This window comes from Orussus abietinus, unplaced genomic scaffold (assembly GCF_000612105.2).
Source record: "Orussus abietinus isolate OABI.00-Male unplaced genomic scaffold, Oabi_2.0 scaffold126, whole genome shotgun sequence".
NCBI classification, from domain to species: Eukaryota; Metazoa; Arthropoda; class Insecta; order Hymenoptera; family Orussidae; genus Orussus; species Orussus abietinus.
The window spans coordinates 46587-67390 of record NW_019394338.1 but is presented as its reverse complement, the minus strand read 5'-3'; the positions used below and the strand labels follow the sequence as shown (position 1 = coordinate 67390).

The window sequence follows — 20804 nt, the reverse complement described above, 5'->3', positions numbered from 1 at the left end:
GTTACTTTTACAAAAAAAAAAAGGAAAAAATTGTTATTCATATCCAACCCTCTAAAGTTATGAAATCAAGTGTTGCTGAGCAGTTTAGAACATTTTAACGGGTGCATCGATGGCCTCTTAAGATAATGAAATCAATTACCGCTAAACAAGCACAGACAAAGCTCGATTAATAATCGTTTCTATAATTTTGAATTGTTAATATTGTGACGGGTATCTCGTCCGTGGGATATCCTGTTCACAAAAAGGGCACTGGACTGGGAGAGTTAGGACCCTTTGGTCTCCCAGCGTCCCTGAACTCTACCTCCGCCCTCGCTCGAACCCATCCTTGAGCACTAATTCTGACTATAATACCGGTTGTGCGCTAGGCGTCCCAAGACGCTAAATCTTAAAGGCCCACCGACCTCCTTTTCCTAAGGACTTGGACTCTCCCCACGAGAGTGGTGTCGCAAGACGAAGACGAAAGGTTATCCCCGACTTCTAAGAGGCCCGTCCCCCGAGAAGACTCCTGAAATTTAACAGCGGTCAAAAAAGGTTCCGCGAGCCTGGACGAAGTGCCAATAATTATAAAAATAGGGATTCGAAGGTGAGGTGAGGTCCGGGATGTCGCAGGTGGACTCCTCCCCGCGGGCAAACCACTTCCCGTCGCGAGAACGAACTGAGGCCGTGCCCCCGCAGGTCCGGGGGGAGGACAGGTGCCATCCTAGGGGTGACGGAAGCAGTCCTCGGAAAGTGATGTCAGGTATTCACCTGTGGTACCCCGTAGTCGCCTCTCGCCTCGAAGTCTCGTCGGCCCAGGATGTTTGTTGTGGATCATCCCACGACGATCGAGCGCTGTGCGGTCCGAGCCGGGTCGTCATTCGTTCTTGCTAATTTTCGCGACAAAGCTTAGAAATGTTACGAATTGATTTTATCTAACGAAATGGAGCCTAAGCCCAAATTACGGTGGCCTCTCGCTGAAAGAATAACGTCACATAAAATTAATGATGAGGTATTTAATAGGTAGGAGGGGCGGAATTAATCCGACTCAAGGTACATCGCAGATATTTAAAATTTCTGCTTTTCGATTAAAATATCGGGACTCGAGTTGAATGAACTCGTCCGACCTTAAAGGGAATAGGGCTCGGCCTAGCCTCTTAAAATGCGTCCTCGAGTTCGCATAACTTAGGGGAAAAAAAGAAAAGGTAAATTAAAGTACCTGATTACTAGACAAAATCATAAAATCAAGTATATTCTTCTTCAAGTAGATGCTTCTAGAAGACCTCCAACCCTAGGGCATGCCACGGGCCGAAGATGCTCACGCGAAGTCATCCGGCTGGGTCGATTAAGGGAGAGTGTCACTGAATTTGGTCGCTTCTCAAGCTAGGTAAAGGATCCTTTGCAAACTCAACTCATCTTCATTTCATTTTAATCTTACTTTATTAATCCCATCTCCGATCCAATCGAATACTAACCACTGTCGCGACTTCCATGCCTAGCTCCGTTTACCCGAGTAGAATAAGATTGTATTAATTTCCGCCTCCAACAGCTAAGCTCCATATCTCAGCATAGCGAGATAAGTTAGTTAGACTCACGCGGAGTTCGCCATTTAACCGTTTTAGTGCCAGGGGTTTTTCAAAATCCGTGTCGGATTGTGCTATGAAGCGCGAGAGCGTTACGAATTGACGATCGAGACCAAACATCGCGACACAGTTCGCCACAGTACGCGAAAAGCGCGATCGCGCTGCGTGACTAAAACGGTTAAGCAGCGAAGAATCCCCGCGTCAGCACTCCGGGTGTTCAGCGACCTACCTCCGCTAAAGCGCGCTATCGCGACAACCGAACCGTCGCGACGCGGAAGTAAAACTACGTAGAGAAAACTAAATCGACACTTTGACTGTCTCTTGCAGTTGATTGTACGAACCGTTATTGACTGACAAATACAATAGTGCTATCATATTTGATTACATTGCCATTCATTAAGACCCTCCTCAGGTCCTGATTTCCCGCAGATCCCACCAGGGGAGTTGATCTAGCCGCTCGGGTCATCCCCGCACAAAAATAATAAGTTCGTTACGCGAGAATTCCAGATAATCGCTACCCGAATTTCCCCGGCCTCGCGTTCGCTCGGTCGCCACGTAACAACGGTGAATAAAGTATGAAAAATATCCAACAATGTATCTTAGTGTAATGTTTTCATAGTCCATCATTTTTCTTTATTTATTGCCTCCACTCGATTGTATAAGTGATCTTTATTCTGAACCATTTAAGGGGTTGCTAACCGCAGTACCGAACTTGTCGGGTCCCTCACATAAATTAGTGAATCAACGGTGAAAATACATATTTCGTGTGCGCATAATTACACACTTGTTACGACGTATTATTTATACTAAAAAATGTCGATATTTTTATGCATAGATAATCTTATGATTTTTGTGTATCTATCGATGAAGACTGCTACAAAAAGTAATGAAATCTAAACGTAATGGGCGCGTGGAGCAGATTAATTGCATATTATTTCGCAGCTGTAATCGAAACAGAGCATGTGAAACATTCGTTGTTAACATATTATATATTAACAATTCAAAATTATAGAAATGATTATAAATCGGTTCGGGTATCACGATACCGTGCTTAGTGACAGTAGGTCGCTAAATGTGAGGAGTGCTGACGCTGAGAGTCTTTGCTACTTGACTACTCTACTTGACGGACTACGCGTAAATCTGATCTATTTCGCGATGCTAAGATTTCGTGCTGAGTTGTTTGAAGAGGTTAAAAATCTTATTCTATCCGGGTAATCGGAGCTAAGCATGGAATTTGCGACGATGTCAATGTTCGATTCGATTGGGGATGGGGTTAATGAAATGAGATTAAAATGAAAATGAAAATTGGCCGAGCTTGCGAAAGATCCTATACCTAGCTTGAGAAGCGACCAAATTCGGTGACACTTTCCCTTAATCGACCCAGCCGGATGACTTCGCGTGAGCACCTTTGGCCCGTGGCATGCCCTAGGGTTGGAGGTCTTCTAGAAGCCTCCTTTCCAACGGAAGTCACAGTGCCGCCGTCTCTTCCTGACTTAGTGCGCTTGGATCGCTGGAGTACCGGATAACACTACTGCAGCTCGTGGTACAGGTGACCTTCAGCAGGGAGTCCGGGGGTCTCGGTCTCTGACTCGCTAGGAACGGAGTACCGAAGGCCACGAGCTCTACTCAGGATCGATGACTAACGTCGGTGTTGATTAACTACTGGCAAAAGGCACTGCTAATTTGCAGGTTATGGGTTTTATTGGCAGCGTGTTCCGATGGATGGGAGGACCGAGGTGAGAATGGCGTTTCTGGGGTGTGCTGATGCGGTGTATAGTCATGAGATTGCTAGCTTCGGATCGATCGATGACTTTCGGGTTCGTTTTGGCCGATGAACTTATCATTCCAGATAGCTTGACGCCGTATCTTTCGCAAGTGCTTCCATATCGCCAGTACTCGGATTTCAATGGCTAGCTTCCGGTGATCGGAGTACGATTTTTACTAGATTCGCGGGTATAAGGGGTGCATACGTAACAGTACATTGCTCGCGCTGCGCTTGTCGGAGCTGGGTACCGCGCTGTGGGACCACGAATGATAATGCACTTTAATCATAGCAGACGTGAACTGTCAGTAATTTTCACATCTGAGATATTAATAGTTATAAATACGAGGATACTAAACTTGCTGTAAAGACTAGGTAGCGCTCGCGCTTGCATGTGGCGACGCGCGCGCGCGCGCGTACATGTATGTATGCATTTATATTTGGCGCGAAATTTTATCGAGTTTCCAGATTCCACCCTCTTTCTCCTTTTAAAGGATTAATTATGCGATACCGTACATCGTGTATAAACATTTGGTACTTTCACGCATACTATTTTTTCACTAGACAAATATGTACTAAACTGGTATTTAAGTTAATATTGTATTTCGAATAATGTTCTTATATTTTTAGAAAATGCGACATTTTGGTATTCAACCATATTAATTTACCGATATTGTTCATATTTATGCGAAGCACAAATTAGAAATTGAACCAATATTGTATTTTATTTGCCGAATATTATATTGCAATATTCAAAAGCTATGAATATCCAATATTGTATCATAACAGTATACTATGTCTAACCATATTTGTCCTATACAGCATGAATGTCTTTAATTCAATATTCATTGAAACGCGAAATAATATATTGGCTTAATATTGGTTATCAATTGATAGTACTGTATCAAGATACAAATATTGAACCAATATTATACGATGCTATTACCAATTTTCATTACTACAGGGGATAATGGGTTTCTTTCTTCAATATGTTACCTATTACTTTTTTTTTTAACAAAGGCATCACTTTTGTAATCATCTGTTATTATAAAATTTTCATGTTTTATGAACGTATATAAAAGTGTGTTGCATTATGTTCTCTTAACCATGGAACTGAATCATATAAATGAAACGATTTTTATGATTTATGGACTATAGCGCCTTGCATTAATTTTTCAGAGAGACGAAACTTCCAACAGTTCGACACCAACAAAGCTTCTACCGATAGACCAAATAATTTCTCATATCGCTTCCGTGCCACTGGATAAGCAGCAAAGTGTCCAAACCCCTGATGGTCAGGCTGGAGCTGATAGTATATCTTCGGAGGCGTCCAGGCGTTCATCCACATCCACACAAAATACAGATACATTGACCCCTACCAATGTACCCAGCGATGTGACAGATACTCAGGAAAGCATTGTCTCTATCGCATCAGCCGACACAATTTTAGAAGCGACTCAACTTCCAGACGAAATTGTAGAGCCTTCCCCGAAGACCGTACAAGCTACTGTCATAAGTATCCAAAATGAAACACAGGAACCATGTGGTGAGTTTCCACTTGAAGCAAAGGGCGAAGCAACAACTTTCAGCAATAACGTTCCAGTGGCCCTTCAAACACCTCAACCTGAAGACTCAAGTAATCCGGTAATTTCTTTAAATGCATCGTCAAATGAAGTATCAAAAGCCCCTACTATTCCGGTGCGAAAAATATCCCGTTTCCTAGTGAGCCCTGTTATCGAGCAAAAACTTAGTACGGTTGAACAAGAGCAACAGAGTCATACTGAGTTAATAGAACGAACGAATATTACCACAAATGAGCAGTGGTGCCAACAAGTTTCGCAAACAGAATCAAATGTTGTAGAATCATTGGAAAAAGTAGAAGAACCCGAAATAAAGTTGACGGATAGTCAATCACACGAAGCGGTTAATAACGATATTATTCAAGTGTTGCATCAAATTGGCCCCGACCAGATAGAAGGCGGACAGCAGCCCTTGCAACAACAACAATATCATGCTCAGCAGGTTGCACAAACGTTACAAAATTTTCCTCAGAAGCAGGTCGAGGCACCGCAATTACACAAACCGATTCCTCAAACTTTAATTCATCCAGGATCGCTACCAACACAGCCCACCGCTCAGGTTCTCCCAACTGTTGTACCGGTCCCTCATGGTTTGTCACAACAGAAAGATGTATCGACACAGCAGACGCATCAAAGTGTATCAATTTCTCAAATGCCCTATCAAAACCCACTTCTAATGCAACATCATATTAATTTACAACAACAGCAAATCCCCATGCAACAAAAACCGCAGCTCATTCAGCAAGAACACGTTCAACTGAAAATGCAGGCTGTATGTCCAATTCAGCAAACGCAACAGCAACAACAATTCCTCCCGCAACAACAGCAATATGTGATGCTCTGTGGTTATGTACAGCAGTTACAACAAACAGATGTAGATGACAGAAATCGCAGAGTATCTAATATATCTACTACATCAAATGTATCTACTGATTCTCAAGTGTCGGAAATGTGTGGAACCTCCGAAGACAGGCGGCAATCTAGCACAGCATCGAATGTATTAATGCAGCAAGTGTTTACGCAGCAGGATTTTTCAAGTAGTGCCCTTAGTAGTCACGGAGCCACTGACTCTTCGTACTATCCAGCATCAGTACATCACAATTTAATTCAGCCACTTGGAAATGCCCCCATTTCTGTTTCAATTCCTGTTTCTGCTTCACCAAGCGTGGATGCAGCACCAAAGATAGCTGTGAAAACGAAGGAAATGTCTTCGACTTTGCCAGATCTTGCACAAAATTTAGCTAATATACTTTCCAACCCCAAGTCAAAATCTGTAACACCTCACTCACTACCGACACACGAATCATGTTTAAATCCTAATGTCCCTTCTACTCTTTTAGAGTACAAACCAATTTTACATTCTGAACAGTATTTTCAACCAATACAGCCAGAGATCTCTCAATTGCAGCTACAACAGCCGCTAACCCACTTGCAACATAACCTCTACAGCCAGCAGTCTTTACCACTTAGTGTGCAACAAACTGTTCAAAGTGCACATCAAAGTTTTCCGATACATCTACCACATAATATAGCTCAGCTTCAGCAACAGTCGCAAAATACTCAGCAGGTGTTACAGCTTGGAGTTCACCAACAAATCGATGCCGTGCAAAACCAAATTTTACAACAAAATCTCTCCGGGCTTCAACAACCAACCCAAATGCCTTTACATGGCCAATGGAGCATGTCTCATTATATGGCATCTGTTGATCAACACCTTTTGCACCATCCTCTATCAGTTCAGCCTGGTCAGCCTATATTTACTCAACATCAGGTTCAACATTTACCACCTGCACACCAACAACAGCAAACAGCTCAAGAAATACCCATCGAAGATGCTATGATACTTGACCAGCAACAACTGCAGCTTAAACTCATCGAACAACAGCAACTTGCGAAGTCATTGGATTCAGAACCCAATATTGAATGCACTCTTAGCAGGTATGTAAAACTATTAAATTTGTTATATTTATTATGTTAGTAAAATAATTTTGCAAATTTCTTCAGATTATATGTTTTCTACAGGTGAATTCAATTTTCCTGTTAAGATCGTACAATTGCTTTCTTTTCCATAACTCATCGTACTTGTCGTTATGTGTATGTTCTCTGCTCCTGGAACATAGCAGCAACTATTCATGCTTGCATGAAATTGCAAGGAAATTTTGATTCCTACAAAAAAACGTATGTGTTGCGACCGCGATTTCCCTATGGGGAGGTGACGGCGAATCGTCCCCTCCTCAATACGGGTGATTTATTCAGGTTCGTATTTCAGCAAATTCTTTTAAAGTATTCTTAATGTCAAAATTACTATTTTGAGTTAATTCAATCTTGCTTAAAATATATAAGCAATCTTTGTAAATCTCTTTATATTTTAACAAAGTCATTATAAATTGAAAATTGTATTCAATGGTATCTTTTGCTCTCTTACAAAATGTTCTTAAAATCTCCAGATACATTTTCAATCTAATATTTCAAATTCATTAAGTTCCTTATCTGAATAAGAATGAAATACAGTGATAACTATTGAGGTGATTTCGTCCTTAAAAGCAATATCATATGAAGCTATTCCTAAAAAACTACAGAAATCAATCTGAGGAATAATCTCTTATCATATATTTAGGTAGATAGGTTAGGTAGTTAGTTAGGTAGCTAGGTGGGTTAGGTAGGTTAGATAGATTAGGCAGGGTTAGGTTGGGTTAGGTGGGTAGGTAGGTAGCAGTTATTGTAGTGAGAGATATCTGATAATAAAACATGACGCTGGAATCGAGCACATAAAGCTGTCGAGGAGCGCTCCCCAGGGCTCCGTAATGGGACCCGTACTGTGAAACGCAATGTTCAATAAGCTATTAAAATTGGAGTTTCTTGAAGATGTGGTGATTTTTTGCTATGCTGATAACACGATCATATTGATCTCCGGCAGAGAAATATACAGCATAGAGGCGAAGATGAATTCTGCCCTAAGATTGGTAAACATGTGGCTCCAAAGGATAGGACTGAAAATTGCGGCGAGTAAAACTGAAGCCATCGTCTGTACCAGGAGACGTAACTTGGTACAACCGGCCATCTATATAAATGGGAAGTTGATTAAGACGCGGAACCAAATTAAGTACCTAGGAGTGCTTTTGGACTCCAAGTTAACTTTCGGACCGCATATCATGAAAACGGCGGGGAGGGCACTGGGGATGACGAATGCACTGTGAAGGATTATGCCGAATATATATGGACCAGGTTACCTTAAAAAAAGAATGCTGGCCCTGGTGGTGAAATCGATGGTCATATACGGGGCTCCAGCCTGGGTGGAGTGTTTAAAATTCGCCAGATATAAAAACGTTCTTTATAGGGTACATAGACTCCTGCCTATCAGAGTGGTGCAAGGATACCGCACCATATCTGCAGATGCGGCTGCGATATTAGCGAAACTCCCCCCATTGGATATTACAGCGAAGGAGAGGAGTAGGCTTTTTGCCCAGATCAGAGAGGGCGGACCCATTACAGCAGGACAATTGAGGTTTATGAGGGCGGAATCTAGATGCGCCACGTATAGACACTGGTAGGGAAGATAGGAACAACCTGGAAATACATGCTGGACGAAACTCCTGATCCCAAAGATCGAGACCTGGGTTGACGAACGAATGTTCAGCACTGGGTATTTTGTAACTCAAATGCTGACGGATGCTTTAGAACGTACCTGTATAGTAGGAAAAAAAAGCAGATAACCCAGAATGTCTGTTCTGCCAAGGGCTCAGTATATGGTGTAGCATACCCTTGTGCGATGTCAGAAGTGGTCTGGTTTTGCGAATCCTACCCTTGCAGGGGCAGGGGACGTGGTGGCCTTAGTGCGGATCTGCACGGAGAGTACGGAGAAGTGGAGAGAATTATGCAGGAGGGTTGTAGAGGTCTTGCATAATAAGGAGCGGGCGGAAACGATTGTTCGGGGAGGTGTCGGGGACGTGGATTGCGGTGCGGGGGGGAGACGGGGGATGAACAAGTCAGGACCCCCACCCCCTCTTCCTTTTCTCTTCTCCTGTTCCTCCCTCTTCTTTTTCTCTTCCCCTGTTCCTCCCTCTTCTTTTTCTCTTCTCCTGCCGCCCCCCCATCTCTCTCCTCTCTCCATCTTTCTTCCCTTCTCTTTTTTTCCTCTCTTTTTCTTTTCTTTCTTCTCTTCTACTTCTCTTCTTCTTCCTATTCAACTTTTCCTCCCTCTTCATCTTCTCCTTCCTCTCTTTCTTTTCTTCTTTCTCTTTTCTTCTTTCTTCCAAGTACTAGGGCTAGAGAATGATCAGGATAAAGCAGATTAGGATCTAACCTGACGACCCCCCCCCCAGCACCAGGTGTGGGCTAGGGGGACGAGTAGGGTTGCGGCTGTAGCCGGTCCCAAACCCGGTTGAGAAAGGCAATCTGACCTGAACCAACCTGACCTTGTACTGTGCTCTCCCTGCAAATCCGGGGCCGGATGGAATGCCGCATGGCGATTTTCCCGGCCCTGGAGTTGGCGCATCGGGAGGGCGGAGTGGAAGAAAAAAAGGTGGGTAGATAGGAAGGTAAGTTAGGTAGGTTAGGTAGGTTAGGTAGGTTAGGTAGGTTAGGTAGGTTAGGTAGGTTAGGTAGGTTAGGTAGGTTAGGTAGGTTAGGTAGGTTAGGTAGGTTAATGTTTGCCTGTAGAACTTTGATCTCCCCAGCCTTGGACGTGGGATCTCAGGGCGGAAGCCCTCCGAAGTACCAATAAAGTCAGAAAACTGATGCCCAATATTGGACGCCCGAGGGATGTCAAGAGGAGGGTACTTGCAAGGGTCGCAAAATTTACGGCGCCCCGGCATGGCACGTGGCTCTGAAACACCAAAAGTATCCGGACATGCTGGCCGGGATCCAGCGGATCCTGGCTATTAGGGTCGTGCAGGGATACAGAACCATCTCGGATGCAGCGGCCCTGGTTTTCACAAAACTACTCCCTTGGTATATTAAGGCTGTGGAGAGGGCTGAGCTATTTTGCGTGAAGAAAAATAGAGATAGCTGTGGAAAATGCCTGCGCACACCTTCGACCCCAGGGAAGGGCGGAGGTAGTGTGGGACTTGCACCCACTAAAAACCCCGCGCCTCACCCGGTTTTCAGGCCCTGTTCCTGGGAAGAGGAGAGGAGGGGACACAGTCCTTCCAAGAACTCCTCCCCCCCTTTTCCGCCTATGAACCGAGGGGCGCAACCACCCGCCCCCAGGCTCCCGCTCATGGTGGGGGGGGGGACTGTGTGCAATGGGTCCCCGGTCCCCCGACCTAGGGACCCTGCAGTTCCCCGCGCCCCGACTCCACCAGCCGCCCCAACCCCCGCCCGCCCTCAGAGGGAAGCGGGGGAGAACGGGCCGAAGGAGGAGTCCGGGACGCTTCGCCTGTGGGCCGGCGTGCGCCGGGCGGGACCTACTGCGTCGCTTCGCCGGCCCAGGCAACGCTGAGGAACCCGGACACAGCCAGATCCCGCACTCGGGCGCCGCCCCTTCGCGCGCTTGCCCCTAATGGAGCAGCACGCTGCGCATATCTTGCGAAATGCAAGGAAATACAAAACCCTATGGTTGCGAATTGGCGGTTGGACTGGAAGGCGTTTAATAAAGCGAGGTGGACGAGGTTAATAATTCCTGAGATAAAACCATGGCTGGACACGAGTTACCTCTACCTGAACTACTAAACCACACAGGCTATGATTGCGCATGAGTTTCGGTGAATATTTAACTCGTTGACTGCCACGCGCATTTTATTTGACTGGTATGTGACCCGAATATGGGTAACGTGGCAGCCAACGTGTTAAATCAAAGAGGTAAGACGGAAAATCCCCTGTGCCTGCACTGTGGGAATGCATCGGATACCGTTGACCATGCTCTTGCGCGATGCCCGAAATGGCAGGCGTGCATCGCTGTCCCACTAGGCTGTCGCCACGTCTGACAGTGCATGCGGCATTCAGGCACGATTAGCTAAAAAATGCGGTGTAACGTGGCAACATTTTTGCCAGTTACAAGGGGGTTTGAGACAAGAGCAAGGAGGAATCCCTCTGGCAATCACTGGCCTAACATTTATTTTGGTTACTTTAAAATGTGGAAATTATGCGGTAAACATTACTTATACACAGGAGCGGCGTGCGTCGCTGCGCATCAGCGTACCAATTCGGTTTACAGATTCCTGGAAAACGCGTGGGACCCCCATTTGGGGGCCCTGCTGCCATCGGCCAGCGGTCGCCCTAATTAGGCGGCCTTACTAGGCCGCCTAATTTTTTGGGTTACTACCCAATTTAACTAGGCGCGCGGCAGGACGAAGCACCAGGATTAAGCTTCGCTGGGACCACTAGGAGGACGACGGCGTTGGAAACGAAGACCTTCCGGCGAGACGGATATTGCCAGAGGGACCACCGTCGAGGCTGCCACATTCCGTCTTCCCGTGCAGCGAGGTCTACCGTCCCGTTTCCGTCAATAGCCATCTTCGCCGGTGCATCCCGAAGGGCGGCCTGCCATCGTAATCCCGAAGGGAGCCGTATCGACCCGTGGGGAGCCTCAGCACGGAGAGACACCGGTGAGCCCTAACTGGCCCAGGGGGCCTCCATCTCGTCGGTATTCGTGTTCCTGATTCCGCGTTTGCGCCGTGAGCCGATTCCCGCCTATTTTACGAACGATTTCAGATGTGCGTCCGTAGTAAGACGTACTTTCGCGATAGTTATCTGCTATATCCCCTTCCGTTAATTGCGTAAGACCGGATGCAGTTCCACTAGATCGCGGCCATTTCGTTCGACCACGAGAAAAGTTCCGTAGGGCCCGAATTTGTTAACGCGACGGGTTGTATCCCGCGTAGATTCCGGGACATGTTCGGGAGGAGACCCTCGCCCGCGCATCGCGTCTCTTATCGTGGATTTCGTTTTTCCCTCATTTATACCACCGTGTCGTGACTGCCGAAGGGCAGGATTGGGTGGACGAGGGGCGATAGTGTCGTATCGTGGGCTGGAACCAATATCTCTTCTGCGTAGATACCGGGTGGCGGGTCCTTGCCGAAACACTCAGGGGCTCGATATAGGTCCTCCCGACAGGGCGTTGTGCCCTTTTCGGGTTCTAAGTGTAGAGTCCGATTTCTGGCCGCGTATAAAACAATTTGTGACTTCTTTTCCTTGCTTTAGCTCCTTTCCTTCGAGCTTTGGGCATCTTCGTTGCCGCTTTGCGCCTAATTTCCGACTCCGCGTTAAAAGTACCGCAACTTGTCGCGCGCGTCCCGTGTATCCCGAATTATTCCTTTGATGAATAAACCTCCTGCAAAGGTAGTTTACTGAAATTTTGTGTTCTAACTTATTTTATTTGTACCCCTGTTCCGTGGACCACGTTCCCAACTCCTCCTTTCTCGTAGCGCGTCTCAATTGCCGAACTCCCCCAATTCTGTCGTGTCGTGAAGGTCGTGAGGTCCCCACGGAGCTGAGTGGCCGGTCAGGTACGCCCTAAAAGGTCCCGCTGTCCGGGCCGGGGCTACGTGCTCCGGCAACGGGGTCTTGGGGTTCCGTAGTGCGCATACATGCACCTAGCGCCCTTAATCAAGCGAAGTTTCGGAAAGGCCAAAATCCGAGCTTGACCCCTGCCATTTACCGTATCAGGGCGTACGACTGTTTACCGACCAGGAAGGGCGGAAGAAAGGAATCGAAGGAATTCTTATCGCAGTGGAAAACTATTAAATACTTCTTTGTCTTAGTATGCTAATTAATTATTAAATTAATTACCTACCACATTTTGAACCAATACTCGATTATTTGAATGTAATTATTCTATCCGTAAAAAAATGAAAACAGAATCCTTTAGTGGTATAATTCAGCAATAAACTATTGTCTCTCAACGTTTGTTTATCTTTCAATTAGTTGTTTATACCTCATCTCAAATTATTTATCTTTCCATTTTTATAAAATAAACAATTACATGAAATGTATGTTTTTCTATTTGAATTTTACCAGAATTTCTGGAATTTTTTTGTAGATGAAACCGATTAATGTATATTTTGTATCAAAATAATTGCTATTTGATTAACTCATAATCATAATCCTGGGGTACAACCAACCGTTAAATTTAAAATTATTAAAATAGGATCAAATTTATCTGAGTTTTCAGATCTGGTATGACCTAGTACCGGCGGCAATTTAGACACTTTGAGAGCCCTAACTCTCACATAATTTTGACGCCCCCATCTAAGTACAGGTAACCCTCCTATAACACGGTATCTTATAACACGGTTTCGCTATAACACGATTCGTAAATTGCGGGAACCCTCCTACAACACGGCATCCTATAACACGGTTTCGCTATAACGAGTCATTTTTCTTGAATACAGACCCTTCCACGGAAAGAAGTCGAAAATTCAAAAGGGAGTTGCAAAACTGTTTCTCTCCATACCGCGAAATTTACAATGACCTAGTAAAAGCCAGCAAGCAAAGTTCGATTACAGATTTTTTTAAGAGGGGAAAACATACAAAAACTTTAAATAGAGAAAAAAGTTCTGAAAGTGAAGGCGATATCGTTCCACCGAAAAAACGTTCTCGGTTGATTATACTGAGCAGTGACGACGAATAAATTCATTAAATTATGGTTGCGTTAGATTAAAGTATTTTTTTTACACTTTGTGTTGTACATACATTTATATTTTTAATAAAAATTAAGTTGTTTATGTCGAATTCAAAAAAAATATTTGTTTTTAATAAGTTTTTGGAACGTAACCCCCCTTTTTATACTAGCTCTGGGTCTCATGCAACACGGTTTCACACAACACGGCATTTTCTAGGAACCTAACTACCGTGTTATAGGAGGGTTACCTGTACTTTCTTTGTGTCCTTCACTACTTATTCTACAACTATTAGGAAGTAGCTCAAATTTCAGAAAATACAGGATATATCACCTCAAATCGAACAGTTGGAGATCTGCCTTTTATTTGAAGATATGTAAAAATGCTTTAGACAAAATTTGAAGAACATTATAGACCAAATTAAATGCAAGAATAAAAAACGTTCTAGTCATTACTTTTTCAGAGTTCTCAAATTCATCTATATTTTCTTGTAATAAAGCCATGTTCATTTTATTTCATACAATTAAGGTGATATGAAAGGCGCCGAGAAATTCAATCGGTGGAATAAAATTCGTGTATACCTTTTTGGATAGTAACGCCGTTTGGATACTCAAGTGGTAACATACGCTGGCTCCACACGTTGCCGACATTTATGTTTATGTTGACGTTTGATACACTCTATACCGGCAATTATACGAAATGAAGTATTGCATATGTTATTGAAGTAGAATGATCATAAAGAGATTAAAGTAAAATACAAGAAATTCCTTGGATCCGTGACTTTTGATACTCTAATTGACCAAACGACTATCACACTCAGCGACAACCAAATTTTCGCTGTAAAAGCAGTTACAGAGGACGCGTTGCTCGCAGGATGTCCCAGAATTTCACTTTACATATTTTTCAAACCTTTCCCGATGTTTCTCACATCGATATGTAATATTCGATTACTATAGTGTACTAAATCGTTCCGTCTATGTCCTGGAAGCCATAACTTCCAATTCTAAGCTTTTAAGAGGCATAACAAATTAAAAATACTCGTTGACAATGCAATTTTAGTTCTACTTTGGGATAAATAACAAACATTTGTATGAAAAATGAAATTTCATAAGTTTCAAGGCCTTCGTTAGGACCTCCTTAATCACATGCTAAAGTTTCAAATGATTCGATGCATCGAGTTCGGAGCAATGTTTTATAAATACTTTTGCGCCTTAGTGATCTCTTTCATTTGTTCTTACAGTGCTAATCGAGACTACCTGTAATAGCTTTCTTCGCTGATAACTCTTTCTTCAATTTAATAACAATTTTCTTCGTCAATTTTACAGACGGACAAGCTCAGATTGTCATTTGCTTTCATCAGAGAATGACAACTCTAGTCATGAGGGAACACCTGAACATACTGTAGTGGAATCGCTCGATTCCTCTATCTTCAGTCAGCATCACATTTTACAACAGCAACAGTATCAACATCGCAAACTTAGTCAACAAAATTCGTTGGATAAAGTGACTGACATTGGTAATGCTAATATTGCGGGACCACAAACAATAGCTGATTTGCAACAAAAGTTGGTGCAGCTAACTAGCCAACCTTCTGAATCGCTAAACATTGCGACGCCGCCAATAAGCCATCCTGCTACCCCACATAGTCATCAAAGTGCCGGCGGATATGATGCGTACATGCATTCTCTTCAGCAAAAATTAATTAACATTGGAATGCCAGTATCAACAACATGTCTGGTAAGATCGTACATTATTAAGGAATTAGTATTTATGTAGTTATAGTTCATTAAGAAGTTGCTTACTGATTTTCTATAATTAGTCCATGAGGAACGATAATGATTCATATCTTTTTCATTTTGTATCAGTGCGTGAAGTATAACAAATTAGGCCGACCGCAAGCATCAGGTCTGTAGGTGCGGCAGGCAGATTTGGTTACCGGTCTGCCTGTATGACACAAAAAGTTTTGTCCCGAACAATAATGCGTTATGCAGGGTGTAACAAAACTGGTAGACACGGTTTATACAGCACTATCCTTATTGAACTCGAAAGTGTGGGCCCGGTCCCCGGTTGCTCAGACTGTTCCCAGGGCTTACCGGTCCTCGGTTATCCTCATCGACTTCTGAGCGACGTGTGTCGCGGCTTAGCGTGGCTGATGGTGACAGTAAGATGATCCGCGTGGCTTGAACAATTAGCTTTTAATCTGATACAGAAGTCGGGCGAAGAAGAGCGGGTCGCGGCCCGCGACCCGTTTTGTACTCGTTCCCCCTCCTTCAGTTTGGCTGTTTCCGTGTTATCCCATTGGCCTATTTTGTATGTTCGTGGTCCAATTAGCTGTTTCGAAATTTCGGACGAAGGTCCTCGCCGGTGCGCTCCCGGGATGGTGCGCCGCCGGGGACCGGCTTGCTGCCAGCTCGCGCGCAGCGCGAGAATCGGGGCCATCACCTGTGCGGGTCTCCCTCCCCTCAGGCCGTTCAGCGGATTTCCCGCCGATGGTGATCGCTGAGAAAAGATTCGGAGGATTATCGGCCAAGTTATTTAGAGTTGAATCACCTGATGCCTTAACACACGTTGAGTTAATAGCTTTCTAAAGGGTAGCAGTTAAGTGTCTTGCGCCGATGCAAGTTCGAAAAGTATCGAGATATAGTGTCCCAAGTAGAACCTTTGAAATTCGTGCTGTCAGTAGATTTTGTTTAGATCGTGGCGTGAGCGTGTAAGATCGTGAAAAAACTGCGATGTGTCACTGCATGCGGGAAGTTGTTTCTGAGATTGGGTGCAAGAGTTAATTCCCTTTAGAGATTAGTAATCGAAACTGTCTATCATTGAGCATTACTTGGAGTTCGCGCTGTCTAAGTTAAGGCCCGTTCACGCGGGGTCCTTAGTTGAAGAGTCATACGGATTTGCAAGTACCAGCCGGCCCACGAGTTCCGCACGAGTTCGCACGTATTCAGTGTAAGGCTGTTAGAGGTTTTGTGACAGAACCACGTTCTCTGGACTGAGGACGGGAAGCTACCTTGACAATCCCTCTGTTTCGCTGTATGACGCGTGTCACAGTTAATTGCCCCGATCCGGTCCCGCGGTCCTGGCGAGGAATTAGGCTTTTGACGCGATACAAAGGGGAACACGGGTCGCAGTTAAGATGGGTCATTCGTTGCAGTGTATTTAAAAGGTGTCTATCCAATAACAATTTCTCCTCCTTTCTTCTCGGAAGGGTAAAGAAGTAATCGCTAATAGTTCCTCGTCGTCCACCTTTGTTTAAACGTTTAATTAGCGTTACGTACGCTGCAATGTGTTCAGATCGGGGACTGATAAGAAAGCGATCAGGTATGGTCGTGTCAAATTTGCGCAATACATTGTTATTTTGTAGTCCTCAACGTATGAAACTATTTGCGAACGGGATAACACGCACCTCGCAGGAATTCTAAAGAAATAATCGTTTAAAAATTTAGTTTATACTTCGTAAAGACATGGGTTATAACAACTCTCGAAGCGGCTGATATCCTAATGGATAAGGCACTGGATCTCGGATCGCCGGGGATGCTAGTTCGATCCTCGGTAGGTACCTTCATTTTTTTCATAAGCAACCGCATTTATCTTGCCAGATCCAAAAATGGGATGTTTGCGGTTGGTCTTAATGTGTTGTGAAAGGATATATATCGCCGTCGATAAAATAAAATTCATCTATATAATGGTAACGCCATTTTAGATACTCAAGTCCTAACATAAGCTAGCGTGCCATATTACCAACATTTATATTTATGTTGGCGTCTGCTGCATTCTACATAGAGAATTATGTGAAATGACATACTCCATATGTCATTTTAATACAATGATTATAAAGAGAACCACTTGAAACTCGAAAATTCCCCTGACTTCATTATCTTACAGGGTTTGTCCGAAAAGTAATGTTAGTGAGCCGATTTAAAAAAAAAATGTATAGATCAGATCGGTACAAGACATTAAAAAGTTTCAAAATAGGCTCCTCTTGCGTCGATACATTGCTTCCAGCGAGATTTCTAGGCATCGAAGGCCGCACGGTAGGCCTCCTCCGGAATGTCCTTTACAGCTTTGGTGCAAGCCGCTTTATCGTTGTCAACTGTCCCGCGATGATGTCCTTTCATGCGAGTTTTAAGGCGTGGAAACAAAGAAAAGTCTGGAGGAGCCACGTCAGAACTGTAGGGCGGCTGGGGAACCGTTGGCACTTTTGAATCGGCCAGGAAGTGGGTCACGAGGCAGGCGGTGTGGGCTGGCGCGTTGTCATAGTGAAGTTTCCAATCGTCCGCTACGTCGGGGCGGACGCGATGAACCCTTCGTTTCAGTCTCTTAAGCACTTCCACGTAGAATTTGGCATTGACGGTTGTACCATGCGGTACAAACTCATGGTGGACGAGCCTCCTAATGTCGAAGAACACAATGAGCATGGTCTTGACTTTTGACTTGCTCATTCTGACATTCTTGGGGCGAGGAGACGCCAAGGTGTGCCACTCGGCACTTTGCCTTTTTGTTTTGGGGTCGTATTCAAACACCCAAAACTCGTCACCTGTGATGACATTGTCTAAAAAATGGGGGTCACTTTCACACAAATCCCAAAGTTCCTGGCACGTTTCAACTCGGCGCGATTTTTGGTCGTCTGTTAACACTTCAGGCACCAGCGTCGCGCACACTTTTCGCATCTGAAAATTATTTGTCATAATCTCGTGAACGGTACTGTTTGGAATGTTTAATGCCTGTGCCACTAATCGAACAGTTAAACGGCGGTCTGAGTTTAAAAGTTCTCTCACATGCGTCACATTTTCGTCGATGGTGGTCGTTGATGGCTGTCCAGCGCGGGCTTCATCGTTAACCTCTTCACGGCCTTCTAAAAAGGCCTTGTGCTACCGGTAGACTTGACGTTCTGACAAACAATCATCACCAAAAGCGGTCCTTATCATAGGAAAAATTTCCACTGCGGACTTGCCGAGTTTTAAACAAAACTTGATGGCAATCCTTTGTTCCAACGAACGCTGCATTACGGTTTGCACGGGAGACGAAAATGCGTTTCACGGAAAAGTGTGTCCTTACTTTCCGGTTGGCCGGAGACAACCAAGCGACCGCGCGTTTGAAAGCTGACATCCTGCTCCACCGATCCCAACCGGTCCGAGCGCGCTGCGACGTATAATCGCTTCACAATTAAATCATTGACATTACTTCTCGGACAAACCCTGTACATACTCTATTGGACTAATAGCGCCATCTGACACGGTTAGCGGCAATTATATTTTTGCTCTAAACATGTGTGTTATCCACAGGACATACCAGTGTTCTCTTGCAATCGTTCGTAAAAGTATTTTCCCATCTGACTCTAATATTCGATTACCATAGCATTCCAAATTGTTCGAGCTAGGTCTTCAGCTCTTCATTTTCGATTCTAAGCCCTCAAAAAGCATAAAACATCAAAAACGTGCACGGAAGATGCCACGTTGGTTCTTGTCTATGCTAAAGAAACAAATTGTTTACAAAAGTGAAATTTTATGAGTTTTGGGACCTACCTTTACTGCTTCTTTATACGCGTAGTAAAATTTGAAATGAATCGGTACATGTAATTCGGGGAGTACTTTCACGAACGATTTGACCTTTCAACATATTTAAGCTGACCCTATTATAACACCTTAAGGGGACGTGAAAGTGGCGTCAAAGAAGACTCGTTCATGAAACTTTTCTCCAAACTGGGTGTACCGAATCTATTTAAATTTTACAATATAAATACGGGAGGTATAAGGGAGGTCCTAAAACTCATGAGATTTCAATTTTTTTAAATTTATTCATAGATATTTTTTAAATTTGTAATAAAGAATGAAATTTCATGTGTTTCAGGACCTTCCTTGTATCCTCCATGTTCATGTTGTAAAGTTTGAAACCATTCGGTACACCCAGTTCGTAGAAAAGTTTCATAAACGATTAAGCTTTCGAATGCAACTTTTACATCCCCTTACGGTGATGTAAAAGGTGACTTTGAATGATCAGTTGCGCTGATACACTTATTTTAAAAAATGGATGAACTGATTCGAGTTAAATTTGAATGTATGATTTTGGAGGTGCTGAGGCCGTTTTGATTTAAAAAAATACATTTTTCACGGAACATTGTTTTTATTGTACATAGATTAAAACCAAAATGGCGTCGTGACGCATATTGTTGCCAATATTAATTTTTGAAAGGCTCTGAAGTATCAATTCAGATGATCATAAATCATGCTGAATTATTCGAAAAGATGATGGTCGTAGAAAGTTATACATTTGAACTCGAAAAATGAAAAAGAAGTGTATCCACAAATTGGAGTTGTATGAAGTAGGTAATCCACTGCGCTATAAGCGTTCGTAGAGCAAAAAATGAATTGCCGTTAAGTACTACAAATAGCTTTGCATATAAATGGAATATAATAATTCGCGAATCCAGAAAATTTCTTGGCTGTTCATAATAATTTTATTGAAACGACATATGGACTATGTCATTTGGTGCAGTACGTCATAGATATCAATATAGATGTAAATGTCGGTAACATAGGATATAGGTAAATGATTCTGTCAGACAGTATATCACTTAGTTAATTCTTTTTTATCGACGTCGATTAAATTTTCCAGTACCGGTCACGTCACCTTAATCCTATCTCAAGAAAGTGCTAACAAATTCACGTTTTTCCAGAAATTAATTATTATATTAAATTCCGCGTGAATTTCATTTGTAGGGTCCGCTATCTCCTCAAACAACTGTGTACTCGTCAGCTTGTCTTGTGGAATCTACCCCTGGAGGCGTGGATGAAATGCAAGAACAAGTAACATCTCATTTGACACTACTACAAACAGTAAGCGTACTGTAGATATATAACATGACTAAAGTTGTGTAACTAAAATATTTCATTCTTATTTATTTTTGAAGACGCAGAACATGGAATGCACTCTTGACAGTCCAACGCCGGGAAATTCTGTAGGGCCAGAAACAATGAGCCCAAGCAAGGAAGGGACTAAAGTACGAACACAAAGACCAGGTTCTAGACTTCAAGAGTTGGAACAAGAATTGGCGAAAATACATCACAGAGGTCCTGTTATGTCCTCGTCTTCGCCACAGATATTAACACCACCTGTAACTGGAATCCATCCGATTCAGTTTCAAGGACAAGCACAAAATTTGCTTGCGACTGTTGTTACAATGTCTACGGTGCCAGTTGCTACCGTTACTCCTAGTATTAGTACTTCGAGATCCGGTGCCAGTACTCCTGTGCAGCTTGAATTTCAAGATAACGCAACAGAGGTATTTCAAAATGTTTTTAAAATTTAATAGTTACTATTTTCCGATGTGACGCATTTCATGGAT

The 20804-nt window shown here is 43.6% G+C and overlaps 1 protein-coding gene across 5 annotated transcripts in view; it reads left to right on the top strand.

Annotated features, from left to right (window-relative positions):
- LOC105697780 overlaps positions 1-20804 on the top strand; it is a 232841-nt gene that overhangs the window by 181521 nt on the left and 30516 nt on the right. For 4 of the 5 annotated variants that reach the window (XM_023431828.1, XM_023431830.1, XM_023431827.1 and 1 more), the window contains 4 exons: positions 4501-6839; positions 14785-15196; positions 20179-20295; positions 20370-20741. In XM_023431828.1, coding sequence (XP_023287596.1) covers positions 4501-6839; positions 14785-15196; positions 20179-20295; positions 20370-20741 — 3240 coding nt within the window. The remainder of the gene's footprint in view (positions 1-4500; positions 6840-14784; positions 15197-20178; positions 20296-20369; positions 20742-20804) is intronic. The other variant, XM_023431829.1, reaches the window with a different exon arrangement.